Source organism: Parasteatoda tepidariorum, chromosome 3, assembly GCF_982258835.1.
Source record: "Parasteatoda tepidariorum strain Cologne lab strain chromosome 3, Ptep-v5.0, whole genome shotgun sequence".
Lineage (NCBI taxonomy): Eukaryota > Metazoa > Arthropoda > Arachnida > Araneae > Theridiidae > Parasteatoda > Parasteatoda tepidariorum.
Window position 1 is genome coordinate 118988229 of NC_141757.1, and position 26624 is coordinate 119014852.

The following is a 26624-nucleotide window of genomic DNA, read 5'->3' on the forward strand; positions in this document are numbered from 1 at the left end:
ATCGTCAGATGTTTATGAACAAAATTACCTAGATATTTTTAAAAGTAATATAGAAGTAACAAATTAATGTCCTTAGTTATGTACATACATGTAAAAGTAAAATATAAAATTTTAAAAACTGCGTTTTTCATTTGAATTAAGGAATGTGAAAATGGTTCTACTTTTGCCACCACTAAAGCAAAAAAATTCTTGAATTCTTCTGGAAAGACGTGAGATGTGGAATGGTGATAGAAATTTCTTTCAGTTTATTTTACTATTATTATCTTTAACAGTTAGAAAGTTTCGATTGATGATAATATTTTTATGAATTTTGATTACAACAATAAGCAAATAATTTTAACACGCATAACAATCAAGTACAGAACTTTAGTTGAAAATTGATCTCTCTTGCAAGTGGAAAATCGATCGAAATTTTGATTGACAATAGATTCTATTAGGTGATAAAATCCGCTTGCTGTGGTCTGGTAGCGATTGTAACTTGTATTGTCACCAGACACAGAGCTCCTGTTGATTTTTCCAGTTTAATCGATGCCCTCGGTTATAACATCAGATGGGGATAAAGAGGAGTAGGAAAGGGATCAAGATTTGCTTTCCCAATTTTATAGCCTCCCACCCCTTCTACAATGAAAGAAGTTTTCCCCGCTTCTGTTGTTAATATACTTTTGTAAGCATTAAATACTGAGATATCTCTTTCAGAAATCCGTCATTCGAGTGACAGAGGATGCTCATGGATTGTCAAGTATCTGTTCCTGTTTTATGAGCACTTACACAAAATCTAGAATACTAGCATTGCAAGTAAGAAATACTCTCTTTCTCTAAATTACTGTGATAAATGTATCAATAGGGGTAGAAAACCCGAATGCTTTTAGCTAATTTTTTGACGAGTTTTTATTATGCAATCATCTAATACACTTTTTTGTCCTATAATTAGCAAATTTTAAATGTCGAATCACTAAAAATCAAATAATTTTTGAGCAAAATATCTGGAGATGGCATTTTGGACATCATTCCGATTTTCAATTTTTTTTTTTTTCTTTGTCTCTTAAAAATGTCGCAGTGATCTGGAAAACCTACGGTGCAATATCGAGCGATATGTGCGGCAGTACCTCTAATCTTCATTTATTGAGTTTTTTCCAGGATTCGGTTTTCCTGGTCGGATATGAATTAACGGATATGAATTCAGAAAACCGTCTTTAGCACTTACGAACGTGTAATGCTCTCGCATAAACATCGAAAATATTTTGTTGTAATTGTTTGCGTTACCTTACGAAACTCGAAAAGCATACAGTGCCAGATGTCTCTCCCTTCTGATATTTGGCTGGTTACTTCTAGCCCTGGGTTACTTCATCATAAATTGAAAATAAAAAAATAAATAAATCTATAATTAAATAAGATTTAATTATTTGCGAGCAAATAAGTCATTCTAATCCATCTGGGAACGACTTTAAGTACCAAATTAGCAGATTAATGACGACAAATGACGAAGAGGCGTTCAAACAACATTAATCGTTTAAATGGCGAATTAAGATTGGATAAACATATAATTTAAATTTTGATAAATGCACTTAAGAGCTCCTAAAGACAATAAAATAAAAATAATAAAAAATGAGTTAATGTTTTTTTTTTAAATTGCGTTTTCAACGATGCTCCTTTTTCGGTGTTCAAGATCACTTCATCTGTGTTCTGGTACATATTTTCGTTCTCAACAAAATGGTATCTTTTTAGAACTCCGTGAAAATGTAAAATATTTTAAAAAATATATTAATAGTTTTTTTAAAGCACGAAATGATTAGATATTTACGAGATATTCTACATTGTCTCCAGGAATAAGTTTTTAAAATATGTCAAGAGAGGCACAATTTTAACATTTTAAAAAATTAATACGAGCTTTTACAATTCTGTTAGATCATCTAATTTCACTTTTTTATTCGCTTTTATCAGAGCTTTCTTTTTTTTTTTTAATTTGCACTTGACTCTAGGATTTGATGTCGAATCGAGGTTATATTAACCCATTAAAAGCTTTTAAATGTTGTAATCGCATAATAAAAATTAGCAAGATAAGAATTTACAAATTGTATCAAATTTCTAAAATTTAAGAAAACCAAATAATCATGAAAATGGAGACAAACTAAATTCAAAAAGTACTTTATAATATAATTTTAAATGTCTCTAAAATAATATTAGCTTACTTTAATTGCTCATTATATTCAAACTCAAAGTCCATGTTCCATTAAAGCAAAGGCATGTAAATGGTCAATTTCTGATCCTGCTTATAATACTGAAAGTATTTTGTACTAATATTCTTTTACATTTTGAAATTTCATTATTATTATTATTATTACGAGTAACACTGTTTTATAATAATCATTATTATTTTGTTAAGTTGTTTATCCCCTAGAATTTTTCTTGAAAACCAATTTTTTAAACATTAATTTTTTTGACATTTGATTGAAACGACTATCTATAAAACCGAATTTCATGCTGCTTATTAACGTTTCTATTGAGAAATCTTAAATTTTATTTAATATTTTTTGAAACAGAAACAATCATCCGCTTAAAAAAAATTAACTTCAACGATTACAAATCCTTATCTCTGAATTATTGTTTTTATGAATGGGATATAATAGCCAATATATGACCAAAAATTCGATTTTGTGATTATTATATTTTACTGTTGGAAAAGTGTTTTGAAATATGTGTTCAAAATTACAAAGTACTATCTTATTTAGAAAAAGAAGTTGTAAGCAGTTTTCGATTGACGCGCCAACAATTTCAAAAATCTGAGTGGGCCTGGCCACCCTAAACAAACCGAGTTAGCAACCTTTTATAAATATTTTACATGTTTATCATTATTTTAGTTCAATATTTTTGTAAAAGGTACATTTAACCCTTTAATGCAGATGGGACACTGTCCCTTTTATATATATATATATTGTTTCTGACGCTCTAACTGCAAGCAAAATTATATTTTGACATTTTTCATTACAGAAAACAGTTGAATAGTTACTATAAAAATCAGTGAGATTATAGGAATTATATTTTTATTAAAATATAAAATTTCAAAAAAAGCAGTTCAAAAGTTTATCAATAATTTATTTTGTAAATTAAAAAAATTAAAATGATGAAAAACTGTTTTTCTTAGATCTAAATAACTGCAAATAAGAGAAATTATTGTTTGAAAGTGAACCGTATTAGGAAGATTTAGAGCAGAAAAATACACGTGTGTTTCATGCTATAATTTATAACATTAACTTTCAAACTTTATATTTATTGCTATTGTGAAGTAAACAGAGCTTCAGAATCTAAAAATGGTAATTGTTCACGAAGTTTATCTGTTAACTTTAAACTTGTTTTTCTCATTTTGTTATTTTTTAATGTTTTCTAGTATATAAAAGCCTAAGGAATTTTATCTAAGTTAGAGCTCTGAAATTTTTGTAATGCGTAGAAATATAAACAAAATAAAGTTGAGTATAGAATAAGGTCTGTAGTAATTGAAAATTCTTTAAAAGTTTTTTTTAACTTAAACTTAGAAAAAAAATTGATTTTTTACAAAAATTAAAGTATAAAAAAAATTTCAAAAAAGGAAGAAGAAAAAACTAATCATTGTTTCATAAAATCCATAGCCAGTTTTGTTCACACTTATACCAGCATGCCAGTAAAACATTTTAAGGCTGGTATTTTAAAAATTAAAGACTTGTAATGTTTTGAATTTTTTTTTTTTTTTTTTAAAGTTAAATGTTTCATTATTTTATTTTATGTTTTTTGTTATGAAGATATGTTCTAATGTATAAATATTAGCCTAAATGCAAATAAAAAATTTTTTTTGCTTTTTCTAATGAAATAAAAAATTGGGTGCAGCGTTTTCTAAATTTTAAAAAGATTTATTTCTTTACCGATTAAACGCAATCAGCGCTAGAAAATGTTTCCTATAAATGTTTTCATCATCATGCATCGTAAATTTTTTGCTGTAGTGGCGCCATCTGTTGAGGAATAATTTAACAACTTGTTGCTTCGCATCTATAGTTGGCTAAATTAACGTTAAAACTGATCTGAAGCTGTCTAAAAAAAGAACAAGATAGAAAATAGGATCAATGTGACAAAGTATCTAATTTTCACCAGCAAAAAGAATTTGCATAATTAATATTTTAAATAATTAATTCCCTTTGATTTTTTTTTTTTTTTTGTTAAATTATATTACACGCAACTTATTTGTTTATTCCATAATTCCACTCACAATTTTCGACCCACCTAATGATATGTTTTAGTTAAAAGTTTATGAACTCAAAAGATGATTTTTGGGTATTTAGGCATTGAAAAAATAGGTTTCAAAAAATATAGTTTTATTTTTATTAATTTTGTTTTCTTGTAAGATTTTGAACAGCTGTTCTCCCATACATAATAGGAATATTACTGAGGATATCAAATTTTGTATCCTATCTTTATGTACCAAATTGTATGTAACTTTGTTTCATTCAATTTTTCCATGTAATTTAATGCGCATTTTTTAATATTAAGATAGAACTCGTTACATATTTATAACATATTCACATATTTCTTTTTTTTTTTTTTTTTTTTTTACTTTTACGTATTACAATTCTACATTTATAAATTTATACTTTTGTTTCATAAAAAAGAAACGAAAATATTCACCAAGCTAAAAAAAGATTAAGTATTTTCTTCGAAATAGCATTATTCATTAAATAATTTTGATGATTTGATGTTTAGAATATCAGAAGCGTGAATAGAAAAGTCAAAATTTCTATCATTTATATTCACAAATAAACAGCTTGAAATATTTTAACTGCTTATTCCACAGGCATAGTTTTGATTTCAGTCAATACCTCTTTTTTCGGTCAGAAATAGTTCTCAGCACCTTTAAGATTTGTTAATCTCAATACGAAAGCTGTTCTTATTTTACCCAGAAATCGGCACAATACAGCCGTATTGGTCTAATATCATTTGATTCTACATTCGATTAGCATTTTTTTTTTTTTTTTTTTACTTTCGTGTAAACCAGGGATATTTAATTTATTTAAGACAAAACTATTTTTCATAAAAAAAATAAATTTCAATGTTACTTTTCATTTTTTTTAAATTTTTTAAATCTTACCTTAGTTTTTATCTTTTCACACCTCTATAACTATTATTGCTTCTAATTTAGTATAGAGTCATTCAAAAAAGTGTATGCTTTAAACGTAAATATCAATTTATTTTTTTCTAATGTTAATTTGAAACATGAAATTGGTATAGATTTTTCTGTTTCGTAATTGTTTCTGCAGGCGTTTTTGCTTTTATTTGCAAATAGCTAAAAATATGATGTACAGTTGATGTAAATTGTGCTGATATTTAGTATTTAATATGTGAAATTATTGTATTCATTTTAAAGATAAGGTGTGGTACAGACGTCCCATATTCTTTAATCTCCATCTTTATATTCTCGATCTTTATATTCTCCACCTTTACCTTATATCATACAATACATAGTCCAAAAAAATTGTATGCATGTCTGGAGTAGAAACAGTTATAAAAGCTTTAGCAGCGAGAACCTACACCTTTGTTAAGCCCCACATTATAATTATTTTGATAAACTATCTTTTAAAAAGTTATTTTAAAATTGAAAAATTGGGTAGTTAAAATTATTTGCATGGATTATACTCAGCCAAAATATTACAAAATTTTTCATATATATATATTTATTTATTTTTATTACTTTTAGTAAAGAATAAATAAATAAATAAAATAAAATGAAAAATAATTGAAAATAGTTTTTTACACGTATACATTTTCTCCGAATGTCTTAACTATAAATATTTAAATGAATAAAAAATTTGCACACAATATGAAATTCAAACAATTTTCTCCGGAAAAGTTTTTTTACCCGGATATTGCAGATCAACAGAAAATAAAAGTTTTAAGAGCTCCTTTGCTTTATGATCCATCCCTAATCCATCCTGTTATAACATTCACTTTTCGAACATTCTCTTCCCAAGGTGTTGATAACATCTCTATCCACCTGTCGTTTATGGATGTTATTTTTCAATTTAGAAAAAAAAACTCAGATCGAAGCATCGGGACCACCCCTCGAACATTAAAGTGTCAACTGAATGGGAATTCTTCACAGATTGAGTCGCGTGCCTTTACAAAACTGCAATGATTACGGATGAATGCCGAAAGATTCACCAATCCATTTTCGGGGATTAGAACAAAAGAACAATGGGCGCGGTTGCACCAAACGAACCATGACCAGCAACAGAATCCATGTATTTGTAATTTATGCTCTTACTTCAATTCACCTACAAAATGTCGCCATTTTATAGATTTGCTGCTTGTGTCAAACTAAGTGCGCAACGTGCAACCGATTACTAGGTTTTGTTAAACAATGATAGTGTAAGTTAAACAATGATAGTGTAACTAAGAGGGGAAAATGGGTAAAACAAAAGTTGCCTAAAAGCAAGCTTTTGTGGGAAAGAACTCATGACATTCCAGGCATTATATTAAAATTGAAAATAATAGAAATAGTTAAGGAAATAGTTAGTTATAAAGAAGTAGTATTAGTTAACAAAGAAGGAATAGTTAATGCCGTTGAAATAAAAATTGCTAAAAAATCGTGCTGAGTCACAATGTTCATAAAGATTTTCAGCGAATTTGATTTGCTTCCATTCATTTATTTTTTATTTATTTATTTTATTTTATTTTTCCTTCATTATATTTGCTGTATCCCTTCATTATTTTCTTCATTATATTTGCCTTGTCTTATATAATGTTATTTTAAAAAATTGCGAATAAAAATCAAAAATTCACTCAGCAAGTCAGGTTTTTATTTTCGATGTTTGCACTATTTATTAGAAACGGGTGTGTTTGCTATATTAATAATTTTAACTGAAATAGATGAATCTGCCTAGAAAATCACACGGAAGAATCTTAACTATAGATGCGCACGAAACTAAGCGTAAAATAAAATTATGAGTAAAGAACTATTTAATTATTAACTTTATTATAAAGAACTGTTAACTGTAAAATTATCAATGAAGAAAAATGTGAGTTTATAGTTAGGTCTTCCATAATTAAACAGATCTTAAAGAAATAACGTCTGTAAAAACATTATTGGGTATTTCGAAATAACTCAAGCCAATTGATTTTGCCTTGCATTCATTAAAAAAGTAACATCCTACGTTTAATTAAGCATTTACGGAAAGAACCTACGTTTTACCATAATTTCGAATACTAGATCACAAAAATGGTTACAGCTAATATGTACAATGCGGGGAAGGCGGAAAAAAAAACGATTACCCAAAATAACTTTTGATTTAACGATTTCGCTGTTCTCTGACTCAATCTTAATGGTTAAAAAACTTACATCTTAACATACTTAAAAGTGACTATCTTGTAGAGATTTCCCCATTTTATAGATGTGGCCGTCTGGTGCAAAAGTTTGAAGATTCCCATTTTAAAGTGATCATCCTGTAGGGATTTTCCGAATTTATTCATGCAGCTATCTGGGGCAAAAATACTGAATATATCCATTTAAAAGTGACTCTCTTGTAAGGATTTAAGGAATTTATTGTTGTGGCTCTCTGCTGCAAAAATGTGAAGATTTTTTTATTGAAGAGTGGCCATATTCTAGGGATTAGAAATGGTCTCTACTTTTACCAGGTTATATTTAGTGAAAATTAAGCGCGAAAATTTGAGCCTAATGAAATGCTCCAAGCAACACTTCTTTATGATTTATTTTAAATCGCGTGAGTAAACAGTGCCTCGCAGCGGTAACACAAATACTAAACAAAAGGATAAATCGTGAGGAGAGAAGGTGCCGCCTTTCTTTTTTCTTCCCCGATACGTTAATGAAGTAGTAAAAGGCTGTTGACCACACTCAATACAAGATTTTATCTTTATTCTTTTTTTCATTCAGTTTTAACGTTGGAAAGAATTGCAATTTAAAAAAAGTTTTATCATAGATGTGAATACATTTTTTTTACTAATATATTTAATGACTTTTCCAGTTTTGAATATTTCGATTATAAAGATCTAATTACATTTTTTTTTATTTTTTTTTGAGGCAAGGACAAAAAATTGAATTAAACCTGTTTGTTAAAGTTTCTTTTCTTATTATGACTAACTGAAAATTTATTTAACGTTTAGTCATAAAAATATGTGCCAGGTTGTAACCATCATTACTTCGATTTTATAAGTTTGTTGAACCCTTTGTATCTCTATCGTTAAAAAAGTTTTTAAAAAATTAGAAAGTTTTAGAACAAATAAAATCTTGTAAGAAAAACCTATGTTTAGTTTTTGTATTTACGGACGAATGTCTCTTCGCTCTTTCATTAATCTGAATTATCAAATTCCTAAATAAATACATAAATTTTTAAACGTAAGCGCCAAAGAGATAGTTTGTTTATTTCTTTTCATAATAGGATTTGAATGAACAATGTTTTCGAAAAATGCTAAACTATCTTTATACTGAAGAAAAAAGAACCCGTATAAATTGTAAAAATTTATTGAACATGAAAAAATACTGCTCTTTGAAAAATGAAATAAAAAATACGTAGGCTAAGAGAAACTTTAAGGACAAGATGAGAGTTGAATGCATATACAATTCTTTCGCTTTTTACTGAAGGAAAATTCTTTTTCGTGTTTATTATGCCTACAGTACGTCAGAAATAAGTGAAAAATAGTGTAAAACTTCTTCTTCTTTTGTTTCGAATCAATAGTTACTTTAAGATAGCCGTTCCGTAGGACAATGACATAGGCGAATTGTAAATTTACATTTGTTCTAAATCTTGTAAAAAAGGCTTCTTGAAGGGGAAAAAAATCGTCAAATTTTTAGTCAATTTTGTAATTTTTTTATAAATTGTAAATATTGTTTTGTTCATAGTAAAATTTGTGCATTTCTAGCAATTTTTAATAATTTCATTTTTTATTACATTTACTACTTTTATTATAGTTTATTATTTTTTTATTACTACAAAACATTTGTTTATCACTACTTCATTTTCGTGAGTTCGATCCCCACCGGCCACGTGACTGGTGCACGTTAAATTTGTCGAGTCACAAAGTCCTCCATGTTTCCATGACGAATCAATACCTCTGGGGGAAATTAATCGGAGATGGATCGTGCTCAGGTTCAGGTCAACATTACGATCTGTAGATGAATAAATAAATGTATGAATGGGTCCGCCCTATAAACGGGCTGTGACGTGTGTGTATGTGGCTGAAGTCATTTTCTTGGCCATAGATGGCACAACTGAAAAACAAGAAGACCTCCCTCTGCCTTAAATTCACTTGGTTTAACCAAGTAGGCTTGCTGGTATTGGCAAGTGGCATTATAAACAACAACAACAATACTTTATTTTTAAAACAGTTTCGCGTCGGCACTGAACTCAGTGATAACACGAATGCTGTGGGTCTTCCTATTTTTAGTTCTGCTAAATGCACTTGAAAATTTAGTTTGGGATGCATGCAGTACTCAAATACAACTATGATTTGCGATTATATTGGTGCATTGATCTATTTATATATTATTTTAAATTCATAAGTAAATAAATTAAGTTTGGGGAATAACGGTTACATTAAACTATCATGAGTGATAAATATTTTTATTTTGAACAATATTATTTTAAAAACAAATTACATTTGTAACAAGCTCAAAAAATGAAACTGTACTTCTATTAAACTGTTACATACGCATATTTATGTGCAAGTGTATGAGATTTGGGCCTACTTCTTCCTTGCCTCTCAAAATAAGCAATCCAGCAAAATCGTAGACCTCCCACAAAAATATTATGTTTAACTTTTTACTAAATATGATTTTTTTTTCTAAACTTCCGACTATTTTCTTAAAGAAAAATTTAGGGATTTTTTTAATTTTATTTATTATTATTTAATTCCTTTTTTTTTTAGTTGAAGGGAATGTCCACCTTTTTGCCAACAAAAACAATAAATTTATGAATCCTATTTCTCTCAGGTGTCTTCAAAAAATTTGATAGATTCATTTTATTTAATTTTATATTACAGCCGGCATTGAACAGCTGACCCAATTCTGAATTAACAGCGATCATTGTTAAATTCCGTAACCTTGAACCCAAATCCAGAAGACAAGGGAACTTCTGGATTAATCATTTAGGCTAACTAGCCTTCGTGGAGAACTTTTTTGTTGGAACTAACCAGCATTTGCGTAGAAACCACGAAAGGAGCAATGGAGTGGAAAATCAGCAAAACCTCCCACGGTTATTCCGACGGCAAAGAGATTCGAACTCATGACCTGTCTACCACAGAGTACATTTTTCATCAGCATTGTGGTCGGTGCGAGCTGGGAGTAGAGTTTATATTGACCAGCCACAGCTGGGATTTTAACCTGGGTCACCTCAATGGGAGGTGAACGTTCTATCTTTTGAGCCAACGTGGCTGTTGATCCATTTAATTAAATTTGTTACACATTTATTACTATACACTTGCTATAATTATACCATAGTTGTTATTGTGAAAGTCGGTAAGATCATTTCGAATTGCCTTATATATTTTTTATAAGAAAAATAATGTCTACGACAGAATCTAAGAACCATCTCATGTCTATAATAATATATATACATAGATGTTAGCGTTAAAAAACAAACCACACTAATTTTTAAAGAAAAAATGGCATCGTTTAAAAATCATAATTATCTTACTCGCAGCCTTAGAACAATAGATCATTTTCACTCCCTGCAAAAATCATTTTCGATTGTTGTTTTTTTCACTCCTCAGTTTAAATATAACATCAAAACGGGGACGATAATTGGGCGGGAAGCCGAAGGAAATGTTACTTTCATTTTGTTTTTTAACTAAGACGTTAAGAAATGTAATAGATAAATGCATGCACAGAAAAACAAAAGTTGATTTGTATCTTATTTTCCCTGAACAGCTTCTGGTTCGTATTTTGGAGTTGTCTAGCAGGGGACACGCACTGATTCTTGAAGCTCTGACTGCAATTCGGGTTCTTTTCGGTGAACCTGTCAGATTCAAGTTCTTGGTAGGTCTTTTGCAAGGAAGTATCGCATCTCCTCCAGCATTCCAGGTAAGTTGATAAAAGTTTCTTCATTCGAAGTTGTTAAATTGATTACTTTTTCTTTATCATAAATTTTAATTTATTCAAAATTAATAACGCATTAAATTTCTTCTACCTTATTAGTAATTGAAAATCTTCTGAAGGGGACAATGGACAATCAGAGTGAGAAAAATCCATTATTTGATTTTTGAGATTTTAAAGAAATTCACACTTTACTCAGTAATATGAAACCAATCGTGTTAGAATCGGAGTTTTGCTTATCGGGTTAAAAAAAGTTAGAATTTATGAATATATTTCGTTGACACAGTTGTTTTTTTTTTCGTTATAGAATGTTTCAATATTCTCGCTAATTTAAAAATGTTTATTACGCAGCAGTTTTTGTTTTATTGTTATTAATTTTTTTTCAGATACTCTTTGATGTGTCTTGTTTAAAGATCATTTGATTAACTCAATATTGTAGTTTAGTTTTTTTCAATAATAGATAATTAAGGTTCAGCGAAAAAATAAAAATTTTACCGCTAGTTATATTATAACTCTATACGGTTACCACAACCTCTAAATTTATTTAAGTATCTATAAAAAAGGTATTAAGGTCAAAATTCAATTTAAAACGCAAAGATTCTTTAAATTATCAACAATTAAAAATCATATCCTTTTCAGACATAAGCTAGTGAATACATAAAAAAGCAAAATTTATTTAAGTGGAAATTCTTTATAACCAAAAATGATTCAAGTAACGTGAAAACCAGACCTGGAACAGTTGGTTCATTTGTAAAGTGTTCAACCACTTGTTATGTCAACTTTTATTCTATATATGTAGGTGAGAATTTATTCTCAACAATCATTCAAAGAATATAATAGTATGATGAAATCACATACGCTTAAAATAACACGAAAAAAAATATTGTAGGGCAAAATTCAAACACGAAAAATATCGTGCGACAAAATCTAACATGTGCAAAATATTGTGGAATGTAGAATTTAAAATTTGCTTATGCACGTAAAATATCGTGGAGCTGAATTGCACAGAAAATATTGTGGGTCAGTACTGGTCAAAATTTAAAAAGATTAATAGATTATTAGATTAAAACAATATATATATATATATATATATATATATATATATATATATATATATATATATATATATATATATATATATATATATATATATATATACAGAGAGCGAGTGACACGAAGTAATAATATATGATAACGCAAAAATAGTTTTATTCAAGCACTTTTGTGAAGCTTATTATTACATTAGATATGCTTTAACTGACATTTATTTCGATTATTTTTACATAGATGAAATTTATAGGTAAAACGTCGAAATTTATCGAATAATCGCAAATTACCGTAAATCTGTGAGGAAGTGCACTTAGACATTTTCCCAGAATTCAGGCCAATAGAGCGAATCTTTTTTCTTTCATTTATAGCATAATGTTCCATTCCAGTTGAGATAACACCAATTTTTCAGTCAGAAAAATCTGAATCCGGAGAAACTATAAAAATCAAAATATGGTTTATTCTCTTTCTCAGAATAATGATTTTTATTAATATATACTTTTCTTTTAATATTCTTTTTTTGGAATAAAAATTCTGTTGAGAGGGGAGGAAGATTTCTTTGTTCTAGAACAATTGAATTTCTTTTATATACATATTTATAACTCTCTAATTTCAATACTTATATACCTTATATTTCAAGAAAAAATGAATCTTAGCTAGTCTTTTTCTGGACTTAATCTGTCTATAAGGGACAACCGGAACTATAAATATACATAAAAATATTTTATTGGAGAAAAATGAATAGACTCATTAGGATAAATATTACATAATTTTAATTTGGTTGAATTTTCAATTAATCTTAAATGGAATCATTTGAATTTTTAAATAGGGTGATCTTTTCTGATATAAATCACAATAAAACTCAAATAATTCTTAAAATAAAACGCATATTCTTTCTTTGAGAAATGGGTTCAACGCTGAACAAATAACGATTCTTTGAACTACATATCACCATTCCATTTCGTTACAACTTTAAGACAGGTTAATTTTAACTGTGTTTCCGTTCATGTTGAACCACAGCATCAAATAATCAAGTTAACAAAGGATTAAATTTAACGATAACATGGTTCAACTTGACCACTTCTTGAAATTGCAGCAAGTTTTAAACGATTTTATGGTCCAAAATTTTAAACAGCGCAGTGCAATATTTGATCCACACAAAAAAAAAAACGTTCTAGGACTCAATCTTAATGGCTCGTGGGGGTGACCTCAAATATGCTAATTAATAAGTGCAGACACTATTTTAAGTTACGAAATCAGACACAAAAACGTATTTTCTTTGAATAAACATACTTTTTTTCGGCGAGTTTGGATTTCTGACCCCAAAAATATAGGACGTAGGGTCCCATTAGTTGGTCAGGACAGCGCTTCAAAGTTTGGATGTTGATTTTACTTTTTGCGGATTTCGTTATATCATGAGAAATTTTTAAGTAAATTAAAAAAAAATTACACTCATTTATAAAATTCGTTTATCCAAAGATAATTCCATGCAAAAAAATAACTTTTAATAAATATTTATTATCATTTTATGGCCGAAAAAAATTTGAATTGTAAGGTATTCAATTTTTTGCATCATTTTAAAGATTGTAATTTTATATGGCAAATTATAAAATTTGAGGGAAATAGGTCGAACAGTTTCTGAGAAATTAAATTTCAAAAAAGTCAGATTCTTAAAATTCGATTTCTTAGGAATTATTCGACCGATTTCGCTCAAATTTTGTATTTTGCTACATTCTTTAAAATGACGCAAAAAATAGTATACCTTACTATTCAAAAAATTTTCGACCATTCTTAAATGAAATAATAAAGAATAATAAATATTTACTAAAAGTTATTTTGTGCAGAGAGTTATCTTTGGATGAACGAAAATTTATATTTGAGTTTAAAAATTTTTCAATTCGCTTTACTAGTTCTCGAGATACAGCGAAATACGTAAAAAGTAAAAATTAACATTAAGGAGTTCAAACTTTGGAACGCTCTCCTAACCTAACTATTGGGACCATACTTCCCAGATTGCGGCTACCTCCTATATTTTGGGGGGGTCAGAAATCCGAATCCATCGAAAAAAGGGTATGTTTACTCAGAAAAAATACTTTTTTGTGTCTGATTTCGTAACTTAAAATATCGTCTGCACTGTCATATTCTCGAGCCATTAAGATTGAGTCACAGAACGTGAAAATCCGATCATTAAATCAAAAGTAATTCTTTGTGGTCCGTTTTTTTTTTCTTTTTTTGCACACTGTACATAATAAAAAAATATAATAATTACGGTAAAAAGTAGGATCAAAATACGGTAAAAAGTACCGGCACTCAGGGTGCCTGTATTTTTTATCGTAAAATTTTACGGAACAAAAAATCAGATGTACCGTAATTTTTATCAATAAATTTATCTGATGTACCACACAATAAACTTATCTGATGTATCGTAACTGTTAACTCACAATAATAAAATTATTACTGTAAAAATTATGAACATTTGTGAACATATGTGAAACATTTTATGGTAAAAACGAATTTTTTGGCAAAATGGATTTTAAGGATACTGCTTTCAGGCTGCCACTACTTTTTACCGTAATATGAACCAGAATTTTTTTACAGCGTACAAGATGAGTAAGTAACTCAATTCCTAATCAATTAAGTTGATCGTTGCTCTAAGGTTCTGTCTAAACTGATTGGATTCTACAATAATTTACTTTAGTGTACTTTATGTTTGCGGTAATGTAAAATAGTTTTCTAAGAATGGTAACATTTTCTGCTGAGTGTTATATTTAATAAACTAAGCGTAATATTTATTAAACTAAATTTGTTTAAACATACAAATAAAACATTCTACGAAATTTAGCGAGTTAATTATTTATTTAAAATTCAATGGATTATTGATGATTATATAATTACTTGAAATTCAATGATAATTTGAATCTTATAACTTATAGAGCACGGCACTGAAGTTCCTGAATACCTTGCTGAAAACAAGCCCTAGACCTGCAGATCGAATACGTCTTCAGTGTGAACTGGAAGATGCTGGATTGGATTTAAACGCCTTAGAAGCCGTAAGATATTGCCTTTTTTCAAAATTATTTAATTATGCAAATTTATATTGATAATTATTATAAAAGTTTCTTGACATTAAAAGAAATGAATTAATGTATTAATAATTATATTTTAAATATTTTATTTTTAATCCCAAAAAGCATCTATAACATAGTTTATTTCATTCAATAAAGAAAGTCTAAAATAGAGAACTAAAATAACATCGCTCATGAAACGGTTTTTTTTTATATACATAAAAAGTTTTAAAGTAATATCTTTGAATGAAATTAAGGAGATTTTTTTGGTTACAAAATAATGTACACATCGTAAATATTGTACATATCTGCACATTGTAAGTTATAGAAAATTTACAAAGCTAATTTTAATATATGACGTTTAGCTCAAAAACAATTGATGTCACATTTTGAGAAAGTATATATCAGTTCCAATTGTAAAAATGTAGGTAGCTAAAATTATGTCATAAATGCAAAACTACTCAATGGTTAAACATTCAAAAATTCTTAATAATTTCAGTTTTTAATATTAAATGTTCTAGCATGCATTAAATCACGAATATTTCTTATAGAAAACATAAAATCTTGATTTTTATATACTCTGCGAAGACAGTTACACAATTAATTATATACTTCAAGATTAGAATTGTTGATCATCCTGTAAAGCTCTGATTTGGTACACAATGATTTATTCTTGTTTTTGTACATGGTTTTTCAGCTCCGATTTTTCCAAAATACATCTTGCAACGAGGGAAAGAAAAGTTTTATGAACGTTGCGAAGAACGTTATGAAAAACAATAGAACCATTCTCATTGATGAATTTGTTTTTGTTTGTTATTCCGAATTCAAATAGCAACTTGCGTCTCAACTCAAATACTATTTAGATTATAGAAGGAAATTCACATTTCATACACGAATTGATTATGGAATTCAGAAGACGATAGTAAGCTGTGGTTATACTGGATAATTGCCACTTTTTTACAATTTTTGCTATACATTTTAATTCATTTAAGACTGTTCACAATTTAAACAAAAAAGTTCACTTTAATTAACGTCATTTTTGTCATTAAATACTTTTGATTTTTTTTCCAAAGGAATTACGGAATCGCTGTATTCCTTGTACTGATCCTGTCTGGACAGAACTTGAAGTATGGAAGAAGTCTTATCTGGATATGGAAACTGTCACGGGTGGTAAACAAAATCTAGAGACCGAGAACGAGAGGTTACAAAAAGAAGTAAACATCTTTTCTTTCATACGAGAATATTTTTGCATGCACCATTATTTTTGAGAGTAGTTTTAAATAAATAAATTGAGATTTAAACCTATTAATAAATATTAGTTAACATTTATTATATGAAGACTGAAACTGATTTTGGGTGAAAAATGAAGTGGTTTTTTTTCCGTATGGTACTTTTAAAGATCATTATCAAAAAAAAATTTTTCACTAAGTAAAAAAATAATTAAAAGATGATATTAATTTTTAAATATTTCATATGACATAATGAAATTGATTAATTAAAATTATCGTTGTATAGTATTAAAATTATATTTTAATGAAGTTATTTAAAACCCTAACAGAAAATTTAACCTAGCACAGAGGTACTCATGAGAAATAAATTAAACCACTCTTTTTACTTTTTTTTGCAAACTTTTGTTTTAATTTTTTTAGATACTCGATTCATGTCTCTATGATGGATCAATAATCTTTATTAATTATGATATTAATTGCAGCTCTTTTCCATTTGTTTTACTTTATTTATACTATCTATTCCTTTATATTTATAATTTTTTTTTTATTCACCCACAATATTTTTTTTCTTCTTTTCCTTCTTTTCTTTTTCCTTCCTTTGTGATATATTTTTTTTACTTATAATAAATTTAAATAACATCGTTTATAAAAAAAGACGCTTCTTTTAAAATGCACTCAATCGTGAATTAGGAGCAAAACAAAATAAGTAACATGGATAAGGTAAACCTAAACTATATTTACATCGTGTGTTGCTTATCTAGACTTAGTGAACTTGAAAAAATGTATAACAGCGAACATGGTTGTGCGTGCGTGACTTAATTATTCACCAAGTATTGACTTAATTATACTGTTATATTTTTATTTATCGTAAATGTTTTCAAATTAATTCATAAGGATACAGTAAAGTCATCTTTAAATATTTATTATTTCTACTCTACATAAAATAATAGTCCTTGACTTATTTTTTAAAAAAGATTATAAGTTATATGGTTGAGCGCAAATTCGAATATTTTATAAAATAAAATGTATAAGATAACTTGTGCTTATTTTGTTATTTACTTGTGTTGTTTTGTTGTACAAAAACTATAATTTTTATTTTAAAAATAAGCATATTTATTTAAATCATAATTTTTATTTTAAAAACTGAGTATATTTTTTAGAATATTTAAAACTACATGAATAAAAAGCAATTAATGCAGTGTATTGATTTTTATACTAATAGCTGTAACGTTTGGATTTGTCAAATTTAAATTAATTTTTTTATTTGTTGTTTATTAATCAATGAGTCACATGAAATTTTGAAAATATTTTAAAAGTATTAAAAAATTTTGAATTATTTAAAACTATTTACATATTTGATTACTAAAATAGGAGTTTCCAATACCAATAATCTTCAAACAAATTAAAATTTCGAAAAAAGCTCCTAAACTAAAAGGGTCCTTTCAGCACACGAAATATCACTGCGGCCTGTAGAGCGGCACACATGGTACTTTTTTCTACTATTTCAACAGTTAATAATTCTTGAACTAATTATCGAATGTTTAATTTTATTTATTTTACAGTGCATTCCCTGTTCTTTTTTCTATTCCCCTTAGTAATCTCAAATTTCTTTTGAGTAGCAAAACAAAATCTAACGTTAAGTAATGTAAATGTAACGTAAAGTAATGCAAGTCAAATAAAAAAAAAAGTGATTTAATTTAAATGATCAAATGCTAATTTCATTGGGTTAAAGCGCCACAACACAGAAAATATTATTAATGAATTTCCATCAAATAAACAATACAATCAAAATACGTGTTAACTACGTGTTAACTGTAGATTTAATTTAAGGCTATATAGCTAGAAATTTTTTTTCTTAAAACTCGGTTGAAAACAATAGAAAGTAAAGGAAGTTAGTTAAGGCTCATTCTAATAGTTTTTTTCATTTAGCTATATTTTATCATTCTTTTTTCAGGTGCAACTTCTTCGTCAAGCCCTACAAGTAAATAGATTTTTATTATCCTTCTACTTTAAATATTACTGGTATCTATTTTTAAGGTATTTATCACGATGATAGTTTTTTATTAGGACAATTTGGAAATTACGACCATAGATTTTTCGTTAAAATGAATACAATAAAAATTTTATAAAAAAATAAGTTTATTTTTTGCGGTAATAATTTTAGTTTTTGCATAAATTACTACAGAATTGTTCAAATGCATAGTGAAGCGTATCTTAACATTCATAAAACAATGTAATTACAGATTTTGTATCATAATATGCAGGGTGGTTCCGAATTCATGGTGCAAACTTTATGCAGGGCATTGTAACAATCAATTATTGAATGTATGGGAGCAAGTGACGTGGTGAGGCGCAAACACAAAAAATAAGAAACGAAAGAGAAAAGTGTCTATGGAAAGCGTCGTGGACAGGTGTAATGTTTACTGTTCAAAATCTCGTCCACCAGTAGCGATACATGCTTGACAGTGTCGGTGGAGTGATTGGCGTACACTTTCAAATATTGTATTTCACGCACACCTGCAGCTGCTTCGGATATTCGAGCAACGTTTAAGTTCGAATATAAAAGCAACGTTTAAATGCATTTTCGTTTAAGACTGTACAAACGGTCTGATGACTCACACCTACGTCATGAGCAACAGCTCTTGTACTTGACTCGGGTCTATCAGCCACAATGTTCAAGATGCTTTCTTCCAGGCTTGAACTGCGTACAGCTCTTCGTAGACGACGTCGCATGAACCTGTTTCACGAAGTTGACGATGCAATTCCTGAAAAATTCTGTGATCCGACATTCGTTGATCAGGAAACTGCGCGTGCTACATTCGTAAAGCAGATCTGCCGTTACCATTTGCGCGGTCGTACATGTAATGCATGTCTACTTTTTCGACTTAAGTAAAGTCGACTAAAGTTCATGTTGAACGGCGGCTAGACATCTACTGCCCTCTACCGGCAACACAACCAACCGATAACTCCATTTCTCTTTTTTTTAAATTTCTAATGTTTGCGCCTCACTGCGTCACTTGCACTCATACATTTCTATACAATAATTGATTTTTAGAATGTTCTATATCTAGCCTTAAAGTTTGTACCATGAATTCGGGACCACTCTGTACTGTACAAATAAGTCGCAATTAAAGTATTGCTATTTAGTGTAAATTAAATGCTATGAGAATCTTCGCGTAAAATTTCATTAAATGTTTTTAGCTTGGGTTATGACCTGTACGATTAATATTAAAAAAAAAAAATAATTTTGCTCATTACTATGTTGATCTTCTGATCTAAATATTTCACAAGTTTAAAAAAAAAAGAAAAAGAAGGTGGTAGTAATTTGTAATTAACATTTTTGATTTGCATAATTGATGTATTAATTATTTAGCTAAGTAGACTTGCTTTTATACTGAAAAAATGCAATCTATTTTTTTAAAAACGTTGTCGAGTGGTAAATCTCCAGTGAGCACAATAGAAACCTACCAAGATACATAATAAATTTGTTCAAACTATCAGATTTCTACTCATATGCAATCGTTACAATTTGAATGCCCACTTAAGCACTTAAGGTCATAAATCAGGTACAAAACTTATTTTTCCATAATATATATATAACGGATTTCTAGGAATCACAAATTGCTTAGTGCATTTAAGACGCTATCAGATATGTTTTGCGTTTAACAACGTGGAAATACGATTATTAGATCAAAAATTATTCCGAGTGACATTTTTTTCTGCTCACCGTAAAAATTAATTGAAAATGTGTTCACCAAATCAATATATATCATTCATTATAATCTAAATGCGTATTTAAATAACATGTAATTTAGTATACGGACAGAGGGTTGAGTCATATCAGATATATTTTCTGTAGAAACATGTTATTAATTTTGTTATTTTTTATTATTAATTTTTGTCACAATTACTTGATGTTCTAATTTAATGAAATATTTCTATTTTCAGAAATTAGAAGAGGACAAAATTAACTTGATGCAAATTGAATTGGAGGTAAGAAATAGCTCTAGCAACTGTTTTTTAAATCGTCTAGCAATTTGTTTTTTGTTCACGCGCTTTGGTGTAAACTTAATTAGGACGCTACAGCGTATGAAATGCATTGAGTCCCAAAGCTAACTTATGTCTATAACTTATTTTATTAGATATTAAGTGCTTAAAGAATCATAAATCTGCAACCACTAAAAATTAATGCATATGAGTTTGAAAAAGTAGCTCAATTTAAATACTTCGCAATTGCAAATAATAATAATGACGAAAAAGTTGAAATCAAAAATAGAATCAACATGGCTCACAGATGTGATCAATGATTGAGAAACCAGTTCAAATCTAAATTAATAAGTTGTGAAACAAACAAAAAATACAGTTGTACAAGATACTAGTGAGACCAATAGTTTTATGTTGGGCAATTAATAAAGCAGGCGAAGAAAAACTGATGACTTTTGAGCGAAAAATAGTAAGAAAATTTTTTGGGGCAGTAAGAGAGAACAGAAACTGGAGAATTCGTTACCACCATGAATTACAATCAAAATTCAAAGAACCTAACATAGTAGAAGTGATCGAGGCTTCGCAAATAAGGTGGCTAGGACATGTATTTCAATGTAGAGATGAAAATCCTGTTCAAAAATTACTTTCCATACGACAGAAGGAAGACCTAGAAAAAGATGATTTAGATAGAGTAGAGAAGTGGTTAAAGGACAGATGGAGAAATATAGCATCGAATATAGTACTAGATGGGGTAAATTGACTGAGACGGGCTCGGTCGGTAACCGGCTGTAGTGCTTACGAAGAAGAACCGCTTACAGGCAAATTCATGTAATACAGGATTACAAGCTCTTGTATCTGATGTAGTTAGACATTCATGACAAGCAGCTTCAAAATCGTTAGAGGTTAAAAAAAAGAATTTAAAAAAAATGGTTTAAAAATGAAAAAATAGGGGTTAAAAAAAGAAGAAAAAGAAAAACTTCACTTCGAGAATTTTTTTACAGACTTCGCCGCAAAATCGTGTTAACTGTATCAAACTACGTTTCGCTTCGTATTTTTACCAACCAAAGGACACCAAATCTACGTAAAGTATCCATTAATTGATTCAGTTCATGAAATATAAAATTTTAACTTTGTTTTCAGTTCGTCTGCTAGAAATAAATTTCATTCTGTATACACGAGCAATCAAATGTATAATAATTTCGCTTACTTATTTAACATTATATTTACTCACGTATAAAATTTTTAATTAAATTTCAGATATAATTATAGAGTAAAACAGTTTCTTTGTAGTCAGAACAACAGGATTTGCGTGTACGTAAAACAAAAAAATTAGTATACATTTTGTTCTAAAAATGCCAAAAATTTCTTAGAATCAGGTTGCACTTTAGAATTAAAATCCTTTTACTTCGGATCTCGATATATTTACTTAAAGTTAGTAAAATATTCTGCTAGAGAAAAATATTAAACAATGTAAGTTTTCATCTCAAAATTACTGCCACTTTTTTTACATTTTTACAGATGCGTACTAGTCCTGATAAATATGTTTCATAATTTGTATTGAATGAACACAGCGCTTAGTGCTAAACATATATAGCTAAAATTAATATAATCCTTTTTTTTTTCGTGTTTCAGTTGAAAGAGAAATGTGAAGATTTAAATGAAGAAGTAACAACTCTCAAATCAGAAATGAAGAAGCCAAAAGTAAGTTCTCTAGGAAAACAATAGCATTCCATTCTATATTTTTTTTTTATGTGCATTGGTACAAACTTAGAGATATCATTTTAGTTAAAATTAAGAATTTTCAGATTATTTTAAATACATTTTTAGTGATATATTTAAATTTTAGTCAGATAAAAAATTGACTCATTATAATATTTTGGATGTAATTTCTCATTGAAGAAGAATTATTTTTTACGAGAGATAGTGTTACAATTATAATTGCAATTCAATTTTATTTCACGCTATACATTCAATACCTAAAAACATCATTTTTACTTATATTAAACAATAAATTTTTAATCGGAATTTCCTTCTAAAAACATTTTTAAACAATATATTTTATTAATTTTAACTTTCTGCTACTTGAAGATCTCAATCAAATTATCATTCCTAATATCAAAAGTCACTTTCTTATGGAACAGGAAGATTCATTTTTCTTGGGAGATAGCATTTCGATTTAATTTCACGACAAACTTTATTACCTAGAGAAATATCCTTTTAATTTATTTTAAATATTTTCAATAGAATTTCGATTTAAAATATTTTCTAATTACAGCTTATATTAATTTTCAGCCTGATGAAGAGTTGAATCAAATTAGCATTCTTGATATCAAAAATCATTTTCTCATCGATGAAGATGATCCCGTTCTTTCTGGAGACAGTGGTCAGTTGGGGACTGAAGAAATCTTTATAGACGTTCCCACAATTCGGCCTCCAGTTGGCTTTAGATCAGACAGTTCCTGCTACGAAGATTCAACCAAATATTCACCGAATCTTAGCACCAAATCAAATTCTTCCAACAATTCTTTGACTCTGAAAAAAAATTGTTTTCAAACGAAAACATCAAGTACCTCAACCGGTTTTGGGTCTAAAACGTCGAACTCAGACAAAGAATCAGCCGATTCTGCTCTCAGTGAATCCGAATCAGATTCGGGGATAAATTGGAGCTACCCAGTTATACCCGAACCTCCTCCAGAGGTTCGTGCAAGTCGAGTTACCTCACGACTGAAAGACGACAATGTGACCATTATTCCTTTTCGATATCCAACCTTAAAAACAAATCGTAAAATGGCGCAACGGAGTCGTTCAGAGGATAGACGGGAAACAAACGAGGCAAGAACAAGAAAATTGATGGAAGGGGAGACGAAAGTAGTAGATTCGACGAACTTTTTCATGGTTAAAAGAAACAACAACTTTAATAACGAACTACTAGGCAGGCAAAGCAGCTGTCTTCCAGTTAATGAATCAAACGGAAAATCTAATAAACTGTCAACCGGAAGATCACCCACTATTATCCCTTCTTATCAACTACCAGTTGCCTATAAAAGTAACTTTTTAAAAAAGGGTCACAGTAACTGTGATTTGTATTCTGGTATGAGTAACGGTTCTTCGGACAAAATACCTCAGATACCACCACCTGATTACAGTTGTGGAGTTTCGGTGGCAGCGTCTGGTGGAACAATAAGTGCTCTAGTTCATAGGGAGATCACAAAAGCTGTAAAACAAATAAGCGGTTGGATATAATATTTCGCGTCTTATGTAAAAGAGATAGTGTAAATAACTATGCATTGTTGATAGCCTTATTCATATTGCAAAATGTTGGGTCTCTCAGGCCTGGCAAACTTCTGAGCTCAGCCCATCAGAAACTTGTCCAGACCTGGCAAAGTTGAGTTGATAAATCTGTTAGGTTGGAACATCTTCCACTCTGAGTGGAGAGTTTTGTTGAAGAAAGTTCCTCTACAGAGACATAGAGGGTTCAGATTACAAACGAGCTATACCTATTCGATTAAAATATTTTTCTAATATGCATGGTTACTCAGCCGAATCACACACTGCTCACAAAAAAAAAATAGGATAGGTCACTAGTTATTATTTGAGGACCTTGTTAGAATCGTAGGACAGCTCTACTTTTGTTCATTTTAAAATACAGAGATCCTTAAAGTCTAGTGAGTGCATGCCTATTTTGTCGTTTCCTCTGTTTTGCATTTGGCAGGAAGGGAAAAAAAATAAGGAGAGTTACTAGTTTTAAAATAATATAGAGGTTACTTGTATGAACCCGAAAGTGAGGCAAATTCCCTTTTTTCAGTAAGAAGATGGAGTCCAGTCACTATTAAAACCTTCATATTAACTCTACAAATTTCACTTTATTCAAGCACTGAAGAATTTTTTTGTCTAAGTAACTGTCAGCATATTTTAGAAGAGCATAATAAACTTTTAAAAAATTTGCCGTTTGTTGCAATGTTAAGTTTCCATAAATAAGAAGACAGAATTTAAAATCTTTATTTCTTGCTGTGACTTACAGCCATTTTAAAATTACTCCTCCTTTAAAAATAATAATCGCAATTATATATTTTAGATAAATTATTAATTTTATTATTTTTTTAAGATAAATAATTTTATACAATATTAAACACAAGGTTGATAGTTAGCACGTAATAAAAACTATATTCCAATATGATTAAGCAATTTTTATTGCTTGTACACAGAAAAGAATTCAGTTTTTAATTTTTTGTTCCTTTACTGTGGTGTTTACAAATTTTACATGAATACAAATGGCACATTTTCAAAGTTGTGACGATTTACCTATCAGTTACGGTACTACAAGGGAAGAAGAAAAAAACTGCATGCATAATTAACGGTTTTTTACTTATTCTTGAGCAGTGTATATCATAAAGATAAGGTTGAGAATACTTATTTAAATTGAGTTCTTCCCTCAAAAATTATAAGATTAATATTTATAAAAACAATTCATTCATTAATTATGAATAAATACTTCACATATTGTTGTCATCTTAAAGCTTTCTTGAAAAATATTATAGGAAAAAAAGGGGGAATAAAACTTGGTCTGTTTGTGATCTTAGCCCTCAACTAAATGATATTGTTTGTTTACGGAAACTGAATGAATAATTTCAACTCGTTTAAGATGAAATTTGCACAGAGCATTCGCTTACAAGTTTCTAAAAATCTTTTTATTAAAAAGGTTAACCTATTTTTATTTCAAAGAATTTCAGTGTGTGACATGTAACTATTTAAAAATCATTTTTATATGTTGAAACAATTCAAACGAATACATAAAATGCTTCTGGATGTGTGTGTGTTATTAAACTTTTTAACACTATTTTTTAGATTAAAGGAAAGTAAATAAAAATCATTTAAATGTATTATTTCATGTTTCATTTCTAATAAATTATTCATGTGGTTTTTATGTGTCACTTAATCCTTGGTTTAAGAGAACACATTGTTACTAGTGTGACAAATTATTTAATTTAAAAAACAAAAACAATAAAATTGAATTTATTCCTTTAGGAAATAGAAATATTAGACCTCCAAATAAAAAAACAGTATCCCTTTTCGGTCTGGGTTTGCAGTCAGCCACTAATTTCCATTATGTATCAAAAAAATATGACCATTAAGGATCAGAATAAAATAATTTATTCATGTTGTTTTATATGATTTATACTTTTGAAACTTTATCAGTCTTGAATACATTAAAAAAAACACTCAAAATACCTAAAAGTTATCAGTCTTTCAAATAAAACTTAGACCAAGAATATTAAATTGATTATAAAAATTCATTAGAGCAAAGGAGGAATTAAACCAGAAGTTTCTAACTTTTTTTAACTCACCGCACACTTTGCAAGTCAAAACTGTTTCCATCGCTTCCCTTTATAAAAATTTGTTACAAAAGTTTGTTAAAAGTTAGTTTGTAAAAACAATTTAAAATTTTTTTTTATACGTATATCTCGAGATTAAATTTAACATTTTTGATGTCAAACGCTTTTAATCAAATCATTATTTTATTGAAAATTCATACTGACCAATGAATTTACATATAATTTTTATTTAGTCATTTGTTTCATTAAAGCAGCCCTCTTGTAATTAAAATGATTTCAATGTATCAGTTTTCAATTTAAATGAAACAATCTACGGGATATTGTAGCATATACATTACATCAACTAAATATAATTTATAAGCTATCTGTAGGAAATTCGAAGTCTCTAGAAAAAAAAGAATATGAAAAAGTTTATATACTTCACACGTCTTCGTAAAATAAAATTTGATTTCTTTTAAATTAAATCAAAGAATATAAGTTGTTTAGATGAAATTGTATTCTATGTTTATATAGAATTCAACTGGAAGTGATTTTAATTTCATAAGATTATCACAGGACACTTCAACATAACATGAATACTACAAAATTCTTAAATGAAAACTGAAAAATATTAAGATACCGAGTAGATAAATTTTCAAATAAATCGAATTGCTTAGTTTCAGAAAAATTGAATTTGTGAAAGAGTTATATGGTAGAAGAAAGAAATGTCCACAGTCATACAGTTTTATAGATGTTTCAAATTAATATTCATTTGTCAAATATAATATGAAACAATGCAGTGAATTTATATGCAGCATCAATTGAAACTACTTAAATATGTATACGTTTATCGTTATAGGTTGAATATTATTAAATGATGAACATCTCAACGCATTTTTCTAACAAACGCTTTTTCTAATGA

General features: G+C 28.5%; 1 protein-coding gene across 2 annotated transcripts in view; it reads left to right on the forward strand.

Moving 5' to 3' along the window:
• The window catches only part of LOC107449775 (uncharacterized), a 112713-nt gene extending 88597 nt beyond the window's left edge, over positions 1-24116 (forward strand). The window contains exons 7-14 of one of the 2 annotated variants that reach the window (XM_016065424.4): positions 697-795; positions 10901-11053; positions 15046-15162; positions 16251-16391; positions 18361-18387; positions 20355-20399; positions 22023-22091; positions 22683-24116. In XM_016065424.4, the coding sequence (XP_015920910.1) occupies positions 697-795; positions 10901-11053; positions 15046-15162; positions 16251-16391; positions 18361-18387; positions 20355-20399; positions 22023-22091; positions 22683-23633 (1602 nt within the window). In that variant the 3' untranslated portion in view covers positions 23634-24116. The remainder of the gene's footprint in view (positions 1-696; positions 796-10900; positions 11054-15045; positions 15163-16250; positions 16392-18360; positions 18388-20354; positions 20400-22022; positions 22092-22682) is intronic. The other variant, XM_016065433.5, reaches the window with a different exon arrangement.
• The last annotated feature ends 2508 nt before the right edge of the window (positions 24117-26624 follow it).